General features: G+C 43.0%; 2 protein-coding genes across 3 annotated transcripts in view; one reads left to right on the plus strand and one right to left on the minus strand.

Moving 5' to 3' along the window:
• The window catches only part of ELOVL2 (ELOVL fatty acid elongase 2), a 70198-nt gene extending 65862 nt beyond the window's left edge, over window positions 1-4336 (plus strand). Inside the window, exons 8-9 of one of the 2 annotated variants that reach the window (XM_033408088.2) lie at window positions 1232-1364; window positions 2357-4336. In XM_033408088.2, coding sequence (XP_033263979.2) covers window positions 1232-1357 — 126 coding nt within the window. In that variant the 3' untranslated portion in view covers window positions 1358-1364; window positions 2357-4336. Of the gene's footprint in view, window positions 1-1231; window positions 2006-2356 lie in introns of those variants that run through there. The other variant, XM_004281036.4, reaches the window with a different exon arrangement.
• Window positions 4337-8254: 3918 nt separating this feature from the next.
• The window catches only part of LOC101270824 (transmembrane protein 14C), a 165591-nt gene continuing 153521 nt past the window's right edge, over window positions 8255-20324 (minus strand). The window contains exons 32-37 of the mRNA XM_033408087.2: window positions 19451-19552; window positions 18305-18411; window positions 17326-17417; window positions 17020-17119; window positions 16856-16914; window positions 8255-8809 (exon numbers count right to left, since the gene is read on the minus strand). Of these exons, the coding sequence (XP_033263978.1) occupies window positions 8755-8809; window positions 16856-16914; window positions 17020-17119; window positions 17326-17417; window positions 18305-18411; window positions 19451-19552 (515 nt within the window). The 3' untranslated portion in view covers window positions 8255-8754. The remainder of the gene's footprint in view (window positions 8810-16855; window positions 16915-17019; window positions 17120-17325; window positions 17418-18304; window positions 18412-19450; window positions 19553-20324) is intronic.

A 20324-nucleotide genomic window follows, 5' to 3' on the forward strand; every position in this document is an offset into this window, starting at 1 on the left:
TCCTCGCGCACCAGGAAACAGGGAAGAAAAAGTCTCTTGCCTCTTCGGTAGGTCCAGACTTTTCCCTGGACTCCCTCCTGGCTAGCCGTGGCGCACTAGCCTCCTTCAGGCTGTGTTCACGCCGCCAACCCCAGTCCTCTCCCTGCGCTCCGACCGAAGCCCGAGCCTCGGCTCCCAGCCCCGCCCGCCCCGTCAGGCGAGCAGACAAGCCTCTCGGCTGGTGAGTGCCGGTCGGCCCCGATCCTCTGCGCTGGAATCTCTCTGCTTTGCCCTCCGCAGCTCCCCCACTCCGCCACCCGCAGTCTCCGCCCGCGAAGGGGCTTCCTAGTGTGTGGACACTTTTCCTCCTTCGCAGCTCCCTCCCGCTGGTGCAGGACCCGTCCCTATTCTTTTGTCTCTGTTTATTTTTTTCTTTTGCCCTAACCAGGTACGTGGGGAGTTTCTTGCCTTTTGGGAGGTCTGAGGTCTTCTGCCAGCGTTCAGTGGGTGTTCAGTAGGAGTTGTTCCACGCGTAGATGTATTTCTGGTGTATCTGTGGGGAGGAAGGTGATCTCCGAGTCTTACTCTTCCGCCATCTTCCCGGAAGTCCCCATCTAGTACTTTTAAAGTAACAGCACTTTTTCCTTTGAATTGTATTTTTTTTTAAATTACATCCTTAAATAAGTCATGGGGATGTAACGTACAGCATGGTGACTTTGGTTAATAATACTGTAGTTCATATTTGAAAGTTGCTAAGAGATTAGATGTTAAAAGTTCTCATCTCAAAAACAAAAGTTCTGTACCTAGATGTGGTGATGGTAAACTAGGCTTTGTGATCATTTCACAACACATACAGATCAAATCGTGTTGTACACCTGAACTAACAATGTTGTGTGTCACCCGTACCTTGATTTTTTAAAAAGTTCAAGAAAATCATATTCTTTCCAAGTAAGCAACTAATGCAGAATAACTTGAATGCTAATCCCATAAAACTTAATACATAAATACTAACCTGATGTGGATAAGGCGAAAGAAACAACTTTTCATTGTTGGAATTCATGCATCCCTCTTGTTTTTACCCTTTTTTAACCCAAAGCTTAAAAAATGTCATATTACAAACAAGAATTCTTACTAGAAAGTTCAGTACCCAGTGAAGATCATGCACTGTTTTAGACCATATGTCACATTATAGACAAGGTCTTATTAAAAGATCCTTTTCTCTTTCTCTCTTCACCATGGACACAACCAACAGACATACCGGAAAAAGCCAATGAAGAAAGATGGGGAAGACCCACATGCAGGGCAAGAAGTTAAGAATGGCTTTTCCAAAGCCTACTTCACTGCGACAAATGGAATAACAAACAAGAAAGCACAATAAATGCTGAGTAAGACAAAGCATATATAGTAGCCTAACAGATTCGCTTGTTTTAAAGCAGAGACTGAATTGAAAGTTATATATGTTTTAGCATAAACTAATTTCTTTTGAGTTTATAAATCATTTGTACTGGGAATGTATTAATATATTGCTAACAGGTTAATCTGTTGAAATGCTTCCATCAGCAGTGAGGTGACAACTCTGCAGACCTCAGAACTGGTGCGACTTCTCTCCTTCCCGCACCGACCTAACCCCTCACCAGACACTGTCTTGATAAAGCCTTCTGCACCTACAAAGCCAGGACACAGGGAGCACTGTTTCTCACAGCAAGTCTGCAAATAAGAAGTCAGAGTTTTGTTCAGATTTAAAATGTTTAAAACAAAATGTTAATTGTCTTCTAAATACAGCGTATGCTCTAATATATCTTCAGCAATAACTCTCAGTACATAAAGTAATCAGGTCCATTTGTTCCTTTACGAATCAACCCCAGAAAATACTCAAATGGTCACATAAATGGAAAACCCAGCAAAACGTTTCTCTCTCGTCGGTCTCTGGAGTGTCAAATTCCCACAACTACTCCTAATTCTCAACTTAGTGACATGGTAATAAAGTTTGTATTTTTTTTTTTTTTTTTTTTACTTTGAAGAAAAATCTTCTACCAAACCTTCACAGCTCAGGGGCTTGGGTAGGAGTAGTTCCTCAGTTTTAATTGGGTTTCCTTAATTATTCATATATTCACATCTACCTCCGATGTTAAGGTGCCCCAGGTTAGGATACAGATGCACTACTCAGTTTTAAAAGCAGGAACTGACTTGCCCGTTTCCTTTCTGACAAGGACTCGAGTCCAGTGGGCCCTTTTTCTTAGAATGGTATGTCACTGGACTATCAATAAGTCAGAATTAATGAGCATTGGGGGCAAAATAGACATTGAACTTGCGGACGGTTTCTTATGCGCCTCCTTGTGAGTATTATCCCCAAATACTTTGCTGTCACTCTTTGCAGGTTACGTTATTGAAAATAGGAAAAGAGGGCTATGGGAAGGTGCTGGCACCGAGCCACGGGCTGAGAACGAGCCACAACGGAAAGCACCAGTTTGGCAAACTCGGTGCTTCCTTTCCCTGCTCCAAGTAACACGAGCTCCACTGAGAAGCACGGGAGCAGAGGAAGGTCAGCAGGACCCTCTCCCTTCTCCCAGCGGTGGGGCTATTACTTACTATTAAATTGTCCCAAGAATGGAAACTGAGGATGTTTTCTGAAGATCTGATGAAGATTGATATACTGTAACATTTTTATACCCTATAAAACAAGATTTGCCAACTTTGACACTTTATCTTCTTTCCTACCTTATTTTAAGAAGTTTTTAGGTCATAACGTGGATATCAGAGGCTTAAGTGCCAGAAAGGCATTTTCACCATTGCCCCAACACATTACAGTCTGTTTGGGAATGACTTTGTCCTTTTGGGGGCATTTCTTTTTTTTTTATGAGTATTTGGGAAAAAAAATTTTTTTAAACTACAGGAAAACAAAACAACACACTTCGGTACTGACACACACACTGAGGAAACCAACTCTTCTGTTTCCTGTAAAAGCCCCTTGGGATTCTGCCACACTGAAAGGTGACTGACCTTAGTCCAGTCTTCACGGTGAGGGCGTCGTGCCCTGTAGCCCCCTCTCTGCCAGTTGACCCATTTCTACCGAACAGACATCTTCTGTCTGATGCCCCCTTACTCTTGGATCTTTCGAAATAGCTTTTTAAAACTGACTTGCTTTAGGGTGCTTAATCTCCGCTTCCATCACATCATACCTGCACGGTTATACGTCTCGTTCTCTCCCAGAAACTCCCTTTAAAACAAGGGCTCGCTTCGAGCATGGCTCAGCACTCCTCTGTGACAGAACCCGCGACAGACTGAGGACGAAGCACCCTGGAGCAGCTGGGCTCTAGTTCAGTTTTACGTCTCAGACATGAGCTAAAATCTGTTACCAAAGTGCACTCACCGCAGGTAAAAATGAGACTCAGAAGACAGACATCACTGGTCAGTCACTGGCTCCAGCGTATGTTTAATTGTCAGCGAGGCCCTGGGCTCACCACTTGGCCTCATGCCTGCAGTTCTGGATGCTTTGATGGGCTTCATATCAGCACAACACGGAGGGCAGCATCCTTCAGCCGAAGGAGAAGGCCCAGGCAGCTGGAAACCTCTCTGATCAAAGGAAAAAACTTGGTTTACACTTTCAAGCTCAGATTTGGCTAGAGGTTTCAGGATGCTTATTTCCAGCTTGGTCTTTAATTCTAGAGAAGCTTAATGAAACACTTATTGCCTTAAAGCATTCAAGGGCTGGTAAAAAAAAATACAGAGCTATATAAAGTCTTAGTCACAAAAATTGAGTCAGGTAAATGTCTTCACCTGTTTCTAAGTGTTACAATTTTAAACGTTTACTTTTAATGTGATTTTCCTAAAGCACAGCTTTAAAAAAAATCTGTATAATTTGTTAAAAAAGTCTTTTCCCCAAATAAATTTCCTCTTACTCATAGGTATGAAAACATTTAAATGAATATTGTAAGCATATATGTTGCTAATTCCAATTTTTTTAAGTAACAAAATGGAATGTTATTTAATGGAGTTAAATACAGAAATTTCAACCCATTGAAATTATATACTGAACTATTTAGGCACACTGTGCAGCGGGGAAGTCCTCCCCATTAGAGAAGTATTTTTAAGGCAAAATGCTGTTTCCTGTGATGGAGAACTAGCTCTTTGTGTAAGAGACCAGTCTAGTTCTTTCCAGTATTTCCATATCATTTTATGTTTCTGGGGACTTCCTTATTTGGAAAATAAGGATATCACTTTTTCTGGTTTTCCTTTGAAAATACTTATATGTTAAGAACGTATCATGATTGGGGCAGCCGGGGAGGCAAGAGAAGCCATTTTTCTTTGTAGATAAAAAGCATTCGGTATAATTGTTGTATAATAAATTGATTTGTACACTAAAGTATGTTGTGATTCTTTTTGTTTGGTTCAAAGAAGTTTAAAATGTGTTCTACATGCTGTTGCAAGTGACCTATTACTCAGGAATTTTTTAAAGTGACATTTTAGCAGTTAATTTTAATTAATTTTAGCAGTTAATTTTAATTTTGAATTCAGTAAGCAGTGGGCTTTTATGTAACATTGTTACCTTTACGTAGTATTCATACACCAAGTTAAACTATTTCAGAAAATGGTCATTCATAAGGAAAAGTTAAGACCAATTAGCTAAGCAGAGGATATAAGGGTTACCACAAAAACCGCTTTACAGGGTAACCCGGGCAGGAAAACTGGATTGGCTGGAGAGAGAAGATGAGGCACAAACAGCATGGTACCATGCTCTGCAGCCCTGGCCTCTCCCGTCGCAGAGACGGACAGACGGGAGGCCACCGCAGCTCAGGAGTAGAGGCATGTGAGCTGAGGCTTGACCTTGGTGAAGCCTGGCAGAGACTTAAGGGCATGGAGCCCTCTCTGCATGGGGCTAAAGAGCCTCCCCTTAATCTGCTGGGATTTCATTATTTTAAACAACGGGTGGAACCAATTCATTAAAGCACAGTAACTGTCGTTGCAAACTAGCAGCTGCTTATACATGATAAACGTTCACCTAAGAAAGTTTTAGTGTCTCCGAATAAGGGAAAGTTCAGTGTGTTTTTATTATTAAATTTATTATTACTACTTAAGTTCATTATTTAGGTTTTCTTCAAAATCAAATTACATTCACATTAAAGAAGAGTTCTACTCCAGGGCAGGTAAAGAAATAATCACTCTCATGACACCTAAACTACACTCCACCTAAAATATCCCTTGACCTTCAGTAAGTAACACATGACTTTCAGTCATGGGGGGGGGAAAAAAAAGCTACTGATTTGTAGGTCATTTTTCTGTCTTGAGAAGCTGCGTTGAGGGAACCCTGGGATGACACTAAGGACACGTAAATCTGAAAGTCCTACCCTCATTGAGCACTCTGTAAATGCAGTCAGTATGGCTCTCACGGGCAACCCACTGGGAGCCCATTATGACGCCATCTGAGGCCAAATCCCCTGTGGCAGCCCAGCTGGGGTGAGACAGCACAGCCCTCGTGGGCGCTCTCCAAGCTCCGGCACGTACCATGGCATTTGCACGCACCAGTCTGTTCCCTTGAGATGGGGCGGTACTCTTGGGCTTGCCAATTACCACCACGCAGCCTTTTACACTTGGCCTGTGAACCTAACTGACCCCGGGAGGCACCTCAATTCGTGAGATCTGAGCACTGAAAAAAAATTCTGCACAGTTTTGCCTGGACTGATGTCATGTACTTCGAGGGAAATGAACTCTCCTGTTGACTGTGACCCCAATGATAAATATTACAAGTGGCAAATTTCTCTGAAAGATTTAAGCCCTCTACCAAAGACAGTCCATGTAGAACTAGGCTTTTTTTTTTTTTTTAGGCTAGTTTAATCCTATGGGCTTTGATAGACTCTACTAGAAATAGTAACGTTCAATTGCAAAGCTCATCAACCCTTACCTTCCCAGTGCTGTATATTACACTCGGGATACAGAAGTGACCCAGATGAAATACGTGCCCTTAGAGAACGTAGATGGAGAAACGTTTAATTATACAATAACAGAAGTACTGAAAACAGCTTACCTCGAAAACTTTCCCAAAGGAGACAGTGCCTGAGCTGTCTTGATGGGTGAGGAATTCTCCAAACAGACAAGGAGGAAACTTTGTCCAAGGAAACTCCAGAGGTTAAACACCCAGGACTCTAATGGGAGTCACGATCCCCTCCGCAATGCTGAGGTACTTCCTCCAGTGCCCCCCACATGCCAGGCATCGCACTAGGGTTTGGAATAAAATGGTGAAGAGATCAGACAAGGTCTCTGCTCAAAGAGCTCTCGTCCAGTGGGCATCCCCTAGAGGGAAAACGGGGGTTATCACAAAATGGTAAGAATGTGCTGTTTATGCTGTTAAACATGTCAGGATTCAGTCTCCCCTCATTCACGTGGGGAACCAAAGATGAATGCCGAGGCCACTGTCTATTCCTGATTCAGCTCACAACACCGTGCTACGACTCCTGGCTCGAGAAAAATGACCAAGACAACTGAGACACCACCACCGAGTGAGAATAATCACGCTTTTGAAGTCTATTTGAAGTTTTTTTCTTCTTTTGATAACCAAAAAAGACAAACGATTGCACTGTTTATTAGTGTCCAAGCTGAGAAGCAGAACCACTAGGTGACACCCACATATGTCCCTACAGAACTTGACCTTACACAGCTGTGCGAGTGATTAAGCAGCCTCTGTAAGGCTGTTGTCGTCAGGTCTGATGTTGGAGCTTGAAGTCTACACGGCAGACAGGAAGAGGGGAAAGATATGGAGTGGGGAAGACCCGAGAGCAAGCCCAGAGCTGGAGCTCCCGAGGACAGACTGCCAGCCCAGCTGCCTCTGACCTTGGGGATGAGGGTGACCTGCAAAAGCCAGGGCCTGTGTCACAGAGCTATGCACACACCTGGCCCAGAGGAGGAGCTGACAGAGGATCAGGGGAAGGCGGAGTAGCTGCAGGCCCAGCATCTGCCTCAGGGCACTGAGGGGAGTCAGCAGACAGGCCACAGGGCATGTGCACACAAAATGGCAAACCCGCTACTCTGCCCTGCAAGCCTCCCACTGGACTCTCTCTGTGGTCCACTCTCACCAGAAAGGTACAGGAGCAGGGATTCTGGGAAATTCAGGTCAGCCTAGCCGACACATTACACAGCCACCATGTCCTGTTATAAACAATTAAAAATGCCTGTGCCACATAAAGAAATCCAGTGACCCAATGGAAAAGGCAAGCCCCTAGCTTACCTGAATTCCCGGTAAGAGGAGTTTCAGCCAGTAGTGACCAGTGCTCTGGAACGCAGACAGCATTTGTTTCTCTGTTAATCAGGTCAGTAATAATGACCATATCATAAATGGGAGAATCAAACGGTTAAATGACCAGAAACATAAGAGCCTGACCAGGTACAGCGGCGCCTCCGCTCAACAGATCCTAACCCACGTGGCAACAAGTTTTTCCAGCTTTCCTTGACCAAAGGCAAAGCTGAGTGTTTTTCGTGGTGGAGATTTACTGCTTTACTTAACATACTAGTTTTCTAGCACCGAAATTCTGAACTGACACTTACTGTCCACATATTCTAACTACTCCGACCCCTGCCCACCTTTCTGACACACACAGACACACACACACACACTTCATTCCTTAGGCTCCTTGGAGAGGTCTCAGCTACACTGGTTTTGAGACACCCTGTATCAGTCAGGATTCTCCAGAGAAAGAGAACCAATAGGATATACATGTAGATATCCTGTCTTACAAAATATATGTATAAGTAACTTACAGATGGGGGAGAGATATTTTTCAGCAATTGGCTCCCAAAATTGTGGGAGTTGGTACGTGTGAAATCTGCAGGGCTGGCCAATAGGCTGGAACTCAGGCAGAATTTCTATGCTGCAATCTTGAAACAGAAACTGCTTCTTCCAGCAACCTCAGTCTTTGCTCTTAAGGCCTTCAACTGATTGAATGAGGCCCACCCACTTTATGGAGGGTAATCTGCTTTACTCAAAGTCCACTGAGTTAAATGTTAATCACGTCTAAAAACGAAGTTAATTAAACACTTTTATACTCTATAAAGCTTACAATATACTATAACATAGCTCATTAAAAATTTTTCAAGAAAAATGACAAATTGGGGTTGTCAAGATTGCTTTAGGCTGATTAAACTATAAATAAGCTATATTATGTAACTTAATTATATAAGGTATAAGCTGGTTTTCAGTCTACAGTCTTTAATTGTACTTATCCAATCATGAGCAAAGTTACTTTGCAGATGGCCTGAACTTATGTAGGTTTCATTTTCCTAAAATAAATTCACTCAACTGTATATACAACTTCATGCACCAGACTTTATTAGAGCATTTAGTAATTACTGAAAGATGAATATTTCTCCTCTTCTAAAGCTGGTAGTTTTGTTAAAGTTCTACAGAAACTAGAACATTTGCAGATCAAATGAAAGAGTAACTATTTCAAAATACAACACAATTTTCATCTGAGCTATGAAAATAGAAGTAAACCCTCCCTTAAAGAGATATACTAAGTAGTATATATACAGATGCTGAGGTTTCCCTGCCCCCAAATAACTTGAAGACACTTCTCAAAAATCAATTTTCCTTTAAAAAATCATTAAAAAAAAAAAAAAAGCAAATCACTCCAAGTTGCTAAACATCCTGAATTTCCTATTTTCTGACGAAATTTTAATACAAAAGCTTAACCTTTGTAAACAAATGGACAAACTACCAACATATTACGGACTATTCCAACTTGACTGGTCTCAGGAATTCCATTTGGAGTGAATGAGCACAGAGCATTAAGGCACCGCTTCTGTGGTTTGAGGTGGATTTATCTCCTTCCCATGGCTCAGACTGGTGGAAAAGGAACAGGAGAACAGTAGTTAGTGGAGCCTGAACTAGCCCCTTCCTGGTCTCTAGAACTCAGCACGCCAAAATGAACGTCTCTCCTTTTCATCCGCTCCATCCCTAACTCAGATATTCACCGAAGTTGCATCTTACACGGCCACTGGAAGCTAAGGTCAGTCAGTGCAATGGGGGAAACTGCCCGCGGTCAAAATTGCTCTCAAAATTCTCTTAAACATGTGCTGCTTTCAAGACACACATGCCATCTCCTGATAGTCTAATGCACTAGGTTATTTTTCCCTCTGGTGTTGGAGAAAAGACAGCTATTTCTTGGGTGAAGGACCAGATAAAGTGGCTGGGCTGGCTTTCAGGGCCACCTTGTATGAAAAAAAATGCATGTTGTTAATAACCAGGTTGTCATTGAGCCCAGCTGGATGCTCACACAAGAGGTAGGTAGGAGCTGATGTCAACTGAGGCAACACAGTCTCCCATCCTCATGCAAACACTAGGGCGCATGCTCGTTGAGAAGAATGGCAGACAGAATCACCTGTGCAATTTATTGCTCCATTTTTTCCTGTGTTCAGCACATATAATTTAATTTAGGCATGACTGACATTACTGGTTCCCTATCCAACATGTTCTCCCCTTCTTCCTTATTAACAGAACCCCACTTTGCGGGAGGACAGTAATATGCTCAGTTAGATTCTTGCCACTCCAGATTCCCTTGTAACAGGGAGGTTTACATGACTCAACAAGATGGAGACAAAAGTCTATTGGTTTGGCTTCCATGAAAACTGTTTCCCTAATTTTAAAAATAAGGGGAGGGCTTCCCTGGTGGTGCAGTGGTTGAGAGTCCGCCTGCCGATGCAGGGGACGCGGATTCGTGCCCTGGTCCGGGAAGATCCCACATGCCGCGGAGCGGCTGGGCCCGTGAGCCATGGCCACTGAGCCTGCGCGTCCGGAGCCTGTGCTCCGCAATGGGAGAGGCCACAACAGTGAGAGGCCCGCGTACCGCAAAAAAAAAAAAAGGGGGAGAAGGACTTCCCTGGCGGTCCAGTGGTTAAGACTCCACACTTCCACTGCAGGGGGCATGGCTTTGATCCCTTCTTGGGGAATGAGGATCCCACGTGCCACGTGGCATAGCCAAAAAAAAGGGGGGGGGGAGAATAGATTCCAGTGGCACACATCTTTTACCAAATCCTTCACCCATCCCCTTCTCCCTGTCTGGAGTATAGGAAGACATGCTTAGAAGCAGAGCTGCCATCCTGTGACCAAGAAGCCCAAAGCCACACGAAGGATGGCAAAGCAGAAGGCTAAAAGAACCTGGGTCCCTAACGACCACTTAGAGCTGCTGTTTCAGCCCTCCGGGCTGCTGCTCACAGGGCTAAAATTAAATCCCTATTTGGTTTAGCCGCTGGAGTCTGATTTCTCTTACATATGACCAACGGTAACACGTACATTTAATTCGCATTTGATCCAATTCCCCGCTAGGGCTGGGAATTCTAACGTTCTTAGCCCGGATTAGTCTTTTACCCAGATCCTCTTTTAGTACTCTTCTGATTTGAAGATTTGTTATTTTTGTTTCCCCCAAATAAAATAGTAATGTCTTCCTGATAATGAAAGTCATTCAAGATATAGGTACAAGGGTATTCACTACAGATTTATTTGAAATAATAATTTAAAATAATCTAAATGTTCATCAATAGGAAATCACATGTATAAGTTATAGTAGGCCCATAAGCTAGAATACTTTACAGTTATTTAAAAAATGAGCAGATCCTTACTACTGACTTGGAAAGGAATCCTACTTCTGTTACTGAGAGAACAAAGGAAGAACAATACTCATAATATTTAGTATATCATTTGTCACTTAAAATATACATAATTAAACTTATAAAGAGATTTGTATATATACTTACATAAACATAAAGAAAATATCTAGAAGAACATATACTAAACAGTAAGGAGATAGTTCTCTCTGGATCATAGAGAAGAGGGAGGGTTAGGGAGAGGGAAAAAGTTCACTCTTACTTTATAAATGTTATGCTGTTTGAGTTTATTACACAAAAGTAACTTGTATCTTGCACTAAATTCTAAAAATATAGAACAGCCTATATAGAAAGTAAAGTCACCTAAAATGTCATCACACAGAAATAACCACAGATGACATTTTGATGAATATCTTTGAGAATCTAGACCTCTTATTACATATGCATGTACTCACACGCTCTCATCTTCTGCAACACCACCCCATCCTTGGAAAATTCTTTCTCGCCCTCTTCTCTTTTTCTTCCTTTTTATAAATTTATTTATTTTATTTATTTATTTTTGGCTGAGTTGGGTCTTCGTTGCTGCACACGGGCTTTCTCTAGTTGCGGTGCGTGGGCTTCTCATTGCGGTGGCTTCTCTTGTTGTGGAGCACACGCTCTTGGCACACGAGCTTCAGTAGTTGTGGCTCATGGGCTCTAGAGCACAGGCTCAGTAGTTGTGGCACACCGTCTCAGTAGTTATGGCCTGCAGGCTCAGCAGCTGTGGCACACGGGCTTCGTTGCTCCGCGGCACATGGGATCTTCCCGGACCAGGGCTCAAACCCATGTCCCCTGCACTGACAGGTGGATTCGTAACCACTGCGCCACCGGGGAAAAGCCCTCTCGCCCTCTTCTGCTGGCTTCCTCTCCCTTATCAAACTTCAACACACTGGAGCAGCCCGAGAATTCTGTCCTGGAACAACTGCTCTCTATCACTGGTCCCTAAGTCAACTCATCCAGTCTCGTGCTCAAGCCCCCCTGCCGTGAGTTTCAGTCCTGAACATCCAGTTGCCCACCCGACAACTCCATCCAGACGTTGAAGTCACAAATCAGATGTATGTGTCAAATCAAGTCTTCAATATCTATCCATATCCTACTCCCCCTACCCATAAAACCAGAACTTTCCTAGTCTTCACTATTTCCTCACACGACACCGATTGCCAACTCGCTGCTCAAGCCCCGAGCTGGAAGTTGCCCTTAATCCTGCTGTTTCCCCACCCACCACATCAAACCCACCAGCAACCCTTCCAGCTCCATGTGCCCCGGCACCTTGATCTGACTCCCCACACCAACACACACACACCCTTGAGAACGGACAGTCCTTTACTTCTACCCCTTTCATTGCAATGAGAATCGAATCCGGTGTCCTTACTGTGGCTTGCAGCGCCCTAGGTGACCACCAGCACCACACACCCGCCTTCTGACCTCATCTTATACCGCTACACCCTCACTCCTTTTGTTTGGCCCTCACTGAATTCCTAGAACATACCAAGCTGCTTACGGCCTCAGACGTCCTGTCCATTTCCTCCCAAGTGCCCTTGCCTCGCTCTCCCACCATCTCACCCACCAAGTTCGAACTCAAATTTCACTTCCTTTGGAAAGTTTGACTTGACTCTCCTCTTTCCATACTATCAGATTCTCTCACCTCACACTTTCTCCCTTCTTAGCTTTACCACTATCGTGAATGCTTATCTGTTTAATTGTTTACCATCTACCTTCCTACTAGAATGTACTCCCTATGAGGTCGAGGACCTCTTGCCTTACTGTTCGACCCCCAGGATCTAAGACAGTACCTGGTACCTAAAAGACTCAACAGTTCATTGAGTGAGTGAACATATGAACATATGCACCCTCGTCTAACATTAAAAACAGATGGGGGGCTTCCCTGGTGGCGCAGTGGTTAAGAATCTGCCCGCCAATGCGAGGGACACGGGTTCGAGCCCTGGTCTGGGAAGATCCCACGTGCCATGGAGCAACTAAGCCTGTGCGCCACAGCTACTGAGCCTGCGTTCTAGAGCCCGTGAGCCACAACTACTGAGCCCACGCACCACAAGTACTGAAGCCTGCGCGCCTAGAGCCCGTGCTCCACAACAAGAAAAGCCACCACAATGAGAAGCCCGCGCACCGCAACGAAGAGTAGCCCCCGCTCGCCGCAACTAGAGAAAGCCCGAGTGCAGCAACAAAGACCCAATGCAGCCAAAAATAAAATAAATTTATTTTTAAAAAGTGTAAATTGGTACAATCTTTAAAAGAAAAAGTGGGATTTTGTTATAGAAGCTGCTTTGCAACAAGCTTTTACTTTTTACTCATGTTGAACACCTTTCAAGTCAATATAATCTAAGTCATTCTTTTTGATGGCAACATGGTATATCACACGAATGTATCAATCTACTTAACCAAACACTAGCTGGGCATCTAGATACATTCCAATATCTCCCTATTAGAGTAGTTTGTAATACATGTTGGTCTACATGTCTTTGCACAGTCCGATTTCATCTTTAAGGTCATTTCCTAGAAGTGGAATGACTGCTGTGTCAGAAATCTCAAATCACAACTTTGGACACTGAAGGAGTTTTTAGAAAACCACCCACTTCATTTACTCTCAAATAAAATGAAACGGAACACGCGTTTTCAAAAGAGAAATACTAATTTCTTTAAGATAAATGAAATTGCATTCTTATTAAAATGTATTTGGATATGTCCACTTAAGGAATCTAATTCCAACCTCTAGCTTGAAGAAAATCTCAAAGTTGATATCTGCTCAACAAGCCCCGTTATTAAATGCTGTAGGAATGAACAAGATAGTATTCGAAGAATCTAGCTGGGTGGGAGGGTGGCTGTCCTTAAAGTGACTGTGTCCAAAAACAGAAGAGGTGGCAGTTGCTCTACACATTCCATATTTATTTACTCGGTGGGCCTGACAACACTGCCAGAAAGCTCTTGGAGTGGTAGCCCCATGAGCTACTGGCCGATCTGGGAAGCATTAGGGATCACAGTGGCAATTCTATAAACTCTCTCCTTTAAAAGTCTCTCAGAGTCAATCCTGTCTGGTTTCAAATCCCTCTTTCCCTTCGTAACTGCCAAAAGACAGCCGTTGTCACCCACACTGTCATCCGTTCTCACCAGCTGCTGGTTGTACATCTCCTCCTTTGCCCCAATCTACCCTTCTCCACCCACCTGAGCTCTTCCTCTCTAGCCCCTACAACTCAATCTCTTGCAACAAATACCCCCAAATCCTCAGCCTCTTCCTGGAAGAAAATATCTCCTTGCCTCCTTCTTTTAACTAAAATGTGACTGACTTCTGATGGTATCACCCGTGATCATAAGTGAGGTTATTCCATGGGTCTCTCTGCAATTTTTCTTGTTTTGGTATTGCAATGCAAGACTCATTTCATCTTCCCGGACCGGGGCACGAACCTGCGTCCCCTGCATCGGCAGGCGGACTCTCAACCACTGCACCACCAGGGAAGCCCGCCTCCTTCTTTTAACTAAAATGTGACTGACTTCTGATGGTACCACCCGTGATCATAAGTGAGGTTATTCCATGGGTCTCTCTGCAATTTTTCTTGTTTTGGTATTGCAATGCAAGACTCATTTTTTAAAAATTGAGAATTTTTATTCTCCTAGGTGCTAGAATACTTTCCGCAGCACTAAAGTGATCCCTCTTTAAAGGGCCAGTAGAATTCCTCTGTGATGCAATCTGGACCATATACATGTTTGTAGGGAAGTTCTTTAACAACTTTATTTCTTCTATGAATATTTGCCTATGTTTTCACATCTGTTTAGAAGTCTGTTTTATTAAATTGTATTTTTCTGGAAAATTGTCCATTTTTCCAGGTTCTCATCAAAACTTGGAGGTGTGTGGACAACTGAAAGTTAAAATGTTAACAAATGAACTCTAGGTTCTGCTCCAACCACACAACCCTCCCCAGTCTTCCTTCTCTAAGTGGCAGCACGATCCGGTTGCTAGAAGACAGCAACCTAGGAGGCATATCCCTAACTCTCCTTCCTTTACCTACTGCTTCCATCTGTCAGTAATTTACTAATTCCAGCTCCCAAACGTATCTGGAATCTCTCCCTTTCTCACCCTCTCCAAAGGCCTCCAGTCAAGCTTTCCTCCTTTACTCTTCCCTCTTCCAATTGATTTCCAACATAGCAACTAGAAATATTTTCTTAAAATATAAATCAGATTATATCACCATCACACCCAATGCCTTTGCTCAAACCCATCCATATTTTCCTTCATCCTTAGTATAAAGTTCAAACTCCTCAGCATGGTCACAGAGGGCTTCCCTGGTGGCCCAGTGGTTAAGACTCCACTCCGCCTGCCAATGCAGGGGACACGGGTTCGAGCCCTGGTCCGGGAAGATCCCACATGCCACAGAGCAACAAAGCCCATGCGCCACAACTACTAAGCCTGTGCTCTAGAGCCCACGAGCCACAACTACTGAAGTCTGCGTGCCTAGAGCCCGTGAGCCACAACTGCTGAGCCCGTGTGCCTAGAGCCCGTGCTCTGCAACAAGAGAAGTCACCACAATACGAAGTCTGCGCACCGCAACAAAGACCCAATACAGCCATAAACAAACAAACAAACAAACAAACAAACATGGTCACAGAGAGTCGGTCATGCTCCCAGCTTCATTTCAAGTAACTGTCCCCCTTATACTACGATGATCCAAGAACTTTCAGTTTCTCAAAGATGTCAAAGTTCTAGTGTGAACCTTTGGGACCCCGAAGGAGACTATGTTTCCAAAGATTCTGTGAGGCCAAAACTATTTTGGTAATAATGTTACTAGTACTAAGACATTATTTGCTTTCTTCATTCCTCCTCTCTCACAAATGTTCAGTGGTGTTTTCTAGGGGCCACGTGTTGTGTGGTGTCACAACGGATTGAACCCAGAGCATATATAATGTCTTCTATTAAGCCAGACATTAAAGAGATTGCAAAAACATAAAACAATGCTACTCTTCTCAAATTTCTTGTTTTGAAAACTCTGATTATTTTTCATAAAAGTCTGTTATTTACATCAGTATGTAATGATTTATTACTGTTATTTTTAAATAAATACATTAAAAAACTCAGTCTCAATTTTTAATGTGGAAAATATTCACAGATATAACCCACAAAGCAAAAGCTCTCTGGGGATCCTCAATAAATTTTAAAAGTGTTAGGAGATCTTATTCCAACCAGTCTGAGAACCATTCATAACCAACCAAGGGCATTCAGTGAAGAGATTTTAAATGGATATCCACTTTCATCATGTATAATGGTACATGGAAGACGACGTGTGTATGAAAGAACTTTGAAAATCTATAGACTATGCTGCCATTATTATTCATTATGTTAACTGGAGTAAATAGCAGAATGGATAACTCAAATTTTGACAGTTTTTGTTGTTCTGGTTTGAAATACATGATGTGATCAGAATTATACCCTTCTGGGGACTTCCCTGGCGGACCAGTGGTTAAGACTCTGAGCTTCCAATGCAGGGGGCGAGGGTTCGATCCCTGGTCATATATAATAAATATATGAATATAAATAAATATAAATTTATCAAATATAAATAAATATTTTAAAAGGAAAAAAAGAATAATATCCTTTTTAAAACCACGTGACTTACATTTCTGTGATAAAAGCGGATGCTCAACTGGTAGAGAAAGCTTTACCCATTAGAACTTTATATAGGGATCCCTTTTGATTCAAGCAGGAAGAAAACACTAGAATTTCTCCCAGGGCACAGGCAGTGGAGTGAAGGGTTCCACTCTCCATTCCCCGACTCCCTACACTCTAGAAAGAGGAACAGTGGTCCAAACGGATAGAAGCAACAGCCTCAGATTATAACTGACTAATCACAGTGAAAGGAACACGCAGCAAGATAAACCCATGTGTTGTTTGAAAATACATATATATGTTTAAAATATTTACATACATATAAGGTGTATAGAATATGTTCTTTCAAGAACACAATTCAGTTTAAGTGAAAATCAACTGTTCATACAGAAACCTCTATTTTTCTTAAAATCTATTTTAATTTTTTAAAATATTGCTTAAAAAGAAAACACTTTGTATCAAAAAAACACTGAAATTCGGATGGTCCTGTTTATGCTTTTCAAAATGTATACTTCCTGAGCGATCTCCCAAGCCACGCCCTGTGCCCAGAGAGAGCCACGGAAGTGGCTGGTTAGTATCAACTAAGATACTTCTAGAAAGAATGCTTGTTAAATAAATAAATAAATAAATAAATACCTCAGCAGCTGCAGTTCACAGAATGATTTCAGATCATCAGACTGTTTCCCCCAAAATTCCTAAAATTGAACAAAAGGTTGGTTGGTTGAAGCGGTTGACAGTTGCTCTACCCGGGAACAGATCCTCTTAAGTCAAAGAGAATGTTCCAAACAAAAAGAATTTACCAGAACATCCTCCTCAAGGCGTTGCAGACCCCCAATATCCTTCTCAAGATTGCTCAGCTCTTGAAGAACTAAAGTGTGAAACTGTTCTAGTTTATTCAGTCTGAAAAAAACAAAAGCAACGAATTTCACTGGGACCACTTGGACGTGACACAAGACCTTTTTACTCTTATTGCAGAGATAACTTCCTATTTTTCTCTAGACGGTTCTTGTCTTAAAAATATACGTCTCCTTTCTCTTCTTTCCCCTTGGAAATGTTGTTTGTGAGGGATCCCAAGTCCATAAATTTGTTTTGAACCCAACACTTACCTGCACAGATGTATCTGGTTTAAAAGTTTTGTTAGGCAATCTGGTGCTTGCTTTGCAGTTTCTGAATAAAGTGGGCTCCTTCTGTACCTAAGCTAAACCACACAATAACAAAATGAGCACGTTTGGCTTAAACATAACTACCCAAATTGGGTGTGGGCTTCGTATTAAAAAGATGTTGCCTGCACATAACATTCACAGCAAACATTATCACTGAAGAACTGTAATAAGACACCATGCCACACACTTCGTGTAATACCTCAGGTTTGATACCCATAAAGGACAATAAGCTAAAAATAGTAAAATTTATATTCAAGCTACTGATACACATATTGAATATCATGAACCAATTTCCATGAAAAATTAGCTTACACTGGTACTGCAGAGAATAAGATTGGAGATCTTCCAAGTTAGTTCAATGAATCTATGTTAGGGTAAGATACTTTTCTCAAATGTGCTAATAAATAACTCAGTAGGGATTTATAAATAGTAGGACAAAATGGAGGGGATGGAAGTGGTTTCAAAGTTCACCTTGCAGGCAAGGTTTTGTGACAGCCTGTATGTGCAGTGTCTCAACTGGCCACCACTCAGCTGACCACCTGCCCACGGTCACCTCCTCCTTTCTCCCAGACACCTCTCTCACCCACATGGCCCCCCCGCCTTCTCTTCCTTGTCCATCACTGTGACCAAATCACTGCTTCCTGGTTGTCCAGTTTTCTGAGAATGCAATCAACAAAACCAAACCTTTCCATATCGGTCCATCTGGTCCCATGGTAGCAAATGGACATGGAATAGCTGTCTTATAAATATGAACCACAACTCACAAAGGCACTAAAGTCAGTGACCACAGCTAAGACAAACCTACCTCCCCAGAGACTCAGGAACACCTTCACACAGGAAGGACAACAATGGTATTAATGAATATGAACCTGTTACTTTAAACACACAGCGAGCTAGCTTTTCATTTTTAGCGGATCGTTACCTCGTATTTTCTTTTCAGTTCTCTAGTGAAGTTTTCAAAGGTGGTGATCATTGCAGAACCTTTCAAGTTCTCTGGAATAACTTTTAAGGATGAGGTAGAAATGCCTTCTGAACAAGAAGAATAGAACATTAAATAAAACTAACAAAGGTCTCAAAATAGGTGTGCTCGGTCCCCCCGCTGCCCAGAGCGTGGACAGTCATCTGGAAGCACAGATGCGATCCACAGCCGCCCCACTGGCTGCCCGGCTGGGACTGCAGCAGGGCTGACTCTGGCCGTGACCCACCAGCCCAGCTTGAGTCAAGAGTCCTCAGCGGATGCTTCCTGCTGCTCCCACTAAAACGCACTCTCTGGCAAGTGCTCATTTCATCCAAACTTTCCCAGCACTTTAAATCAGAGCAACTGAGAGTACGTCTAAGAAGCAGGCTGAGGTGTGGTAAGAGGATTTTAGGAGGATGTGACGGGTAGGGCATTTCTAGGGGCAATGCTGGCATAACAGCTTCTGGGTGCCAAGGAGTTTTACGAGGGCTCATGAGGGGTCTGGCACTGTTCTAAGGGATGTGTATGTATCAACTCATTTAATTCTCACAAAATCCAAGTGAGACAGGCACTGTTAATGCCCACTTTTAACACAGATATCACGTAGCCGGTGCGAGCTCACACTGACAGCGCCAGGATTGGAACCCGGGCTGCCTGGCTCTAAGCCACAGCCCTCTAGTACCTTAGGGCTTCCAAATCTGCCTTCTCGGAGCCTTTTGTTTCAAAGTATCATAGTGTCACTCATCCTGAAGGCCACCGCCACATATGCAGCCTTTTCAGATCAGTCTCCTTTATTTGTACAGAGTGCATATTTTTAACTCAAAAATTTAGCTAATAATCATCACCTAAAGCAGAGACCTAGGCCCTGAAAATCGCCACTAAGAATTAAGAGGCAGAAATCAAATTGCCAGGAGGAGATAGTGCTTGCTTTTATCTACAATTTGTGCAGCAATGCACTTGTCTCTGAAAGGACAAAGTGCTTAGTTTTCAGGGTCCTGCGGCTACTACGATCTTAAAACTGTAACTGCCTCGTAATTCACGTTGGGACATTCAGGGCTTACACATTTGCCACATTCTTTCTTGACCGGCTGGCTGGGTGCACAACGTTACCTGCCAAGTCTGTTTCTTCTGCCACTGAGGAAAGGCATCCTGGAGCATCACCTTCTTCCAATCGGGACTGTTTCCCCTTAGCGAAATGACCATCTGCTCTGTCTGAAGGCAAGCGCAGTTCACTGATAACCACACACACGTTTCTTGGGTCCTAAATTTATCTCGCTCTCTTTCTGCCAGTTAGTATCTAGCCTTGATGAGCAGCAAGCGAAACTCATTCCCTGCTTGTTACAAATTGCTTATCATGTGGCATGTTGACTAAGAGCAACGCAAGTATCAAAGCACTCAGTCTACTGGTGCCTGAAAGAGGACCCACGGGAACGTGCCTCCCTTTGACGAGCTCAGTAACGTTCAGGAACACTCCCCTGAGCAGGATACAGCCTGCGTCAAACAAAAAGCAGTAATGGTTGGCATCAAGCCCACTTCCAGGGCTCTGGGCTAAAGAGCAAGGTGGCAAGGTTTCCAGGCCGACTGGCCCTTGGAAGCTTATCGGATCACCCCGCGGAGGGCGCCACCTGCTGGTAACACAGGAGCTTCGGCACCGAACTGACAGCTGCTTCATAAAGGAGCTCATCTTGGGTCCTCGCTAGCTCAAGTGACTGAGACCCTCCGCGGATGAGATTTAAATACAGATTCTGTTTTCAGTTCAGCATTTACTAAACATTTTCTTTTATAAAAAAATTGAAGTATAGCTGCTGTACAAGGTGAGATAAGCTACAGGTGTACAATACAATGATTCACAATTTTTAAACGTTATACTCCATTCATAGTTATTATAAAATATTGGCTATATCCCCATGTTGTACAATATATCCTTGTAGCTTATTTTATACCTCATAGTTTGTACCTCTTACAGACTCACAGATATGGAGAA

The sequence above is a fragment of the Orcinus orca genome, chromosome 10 (genome assembly GCF_937001465.1).
Source record: "Orcinus orca chromosome 10, mOrcOrc1.1, whole genome shotgun sequence".
In the NCBI taxonomy this organism is placed as follows: Eukaryota; Metazoa; Chordata; class Mammalia; order Artiodactyla; family Delphinidae; genus Orcinus; species Orcinus orca.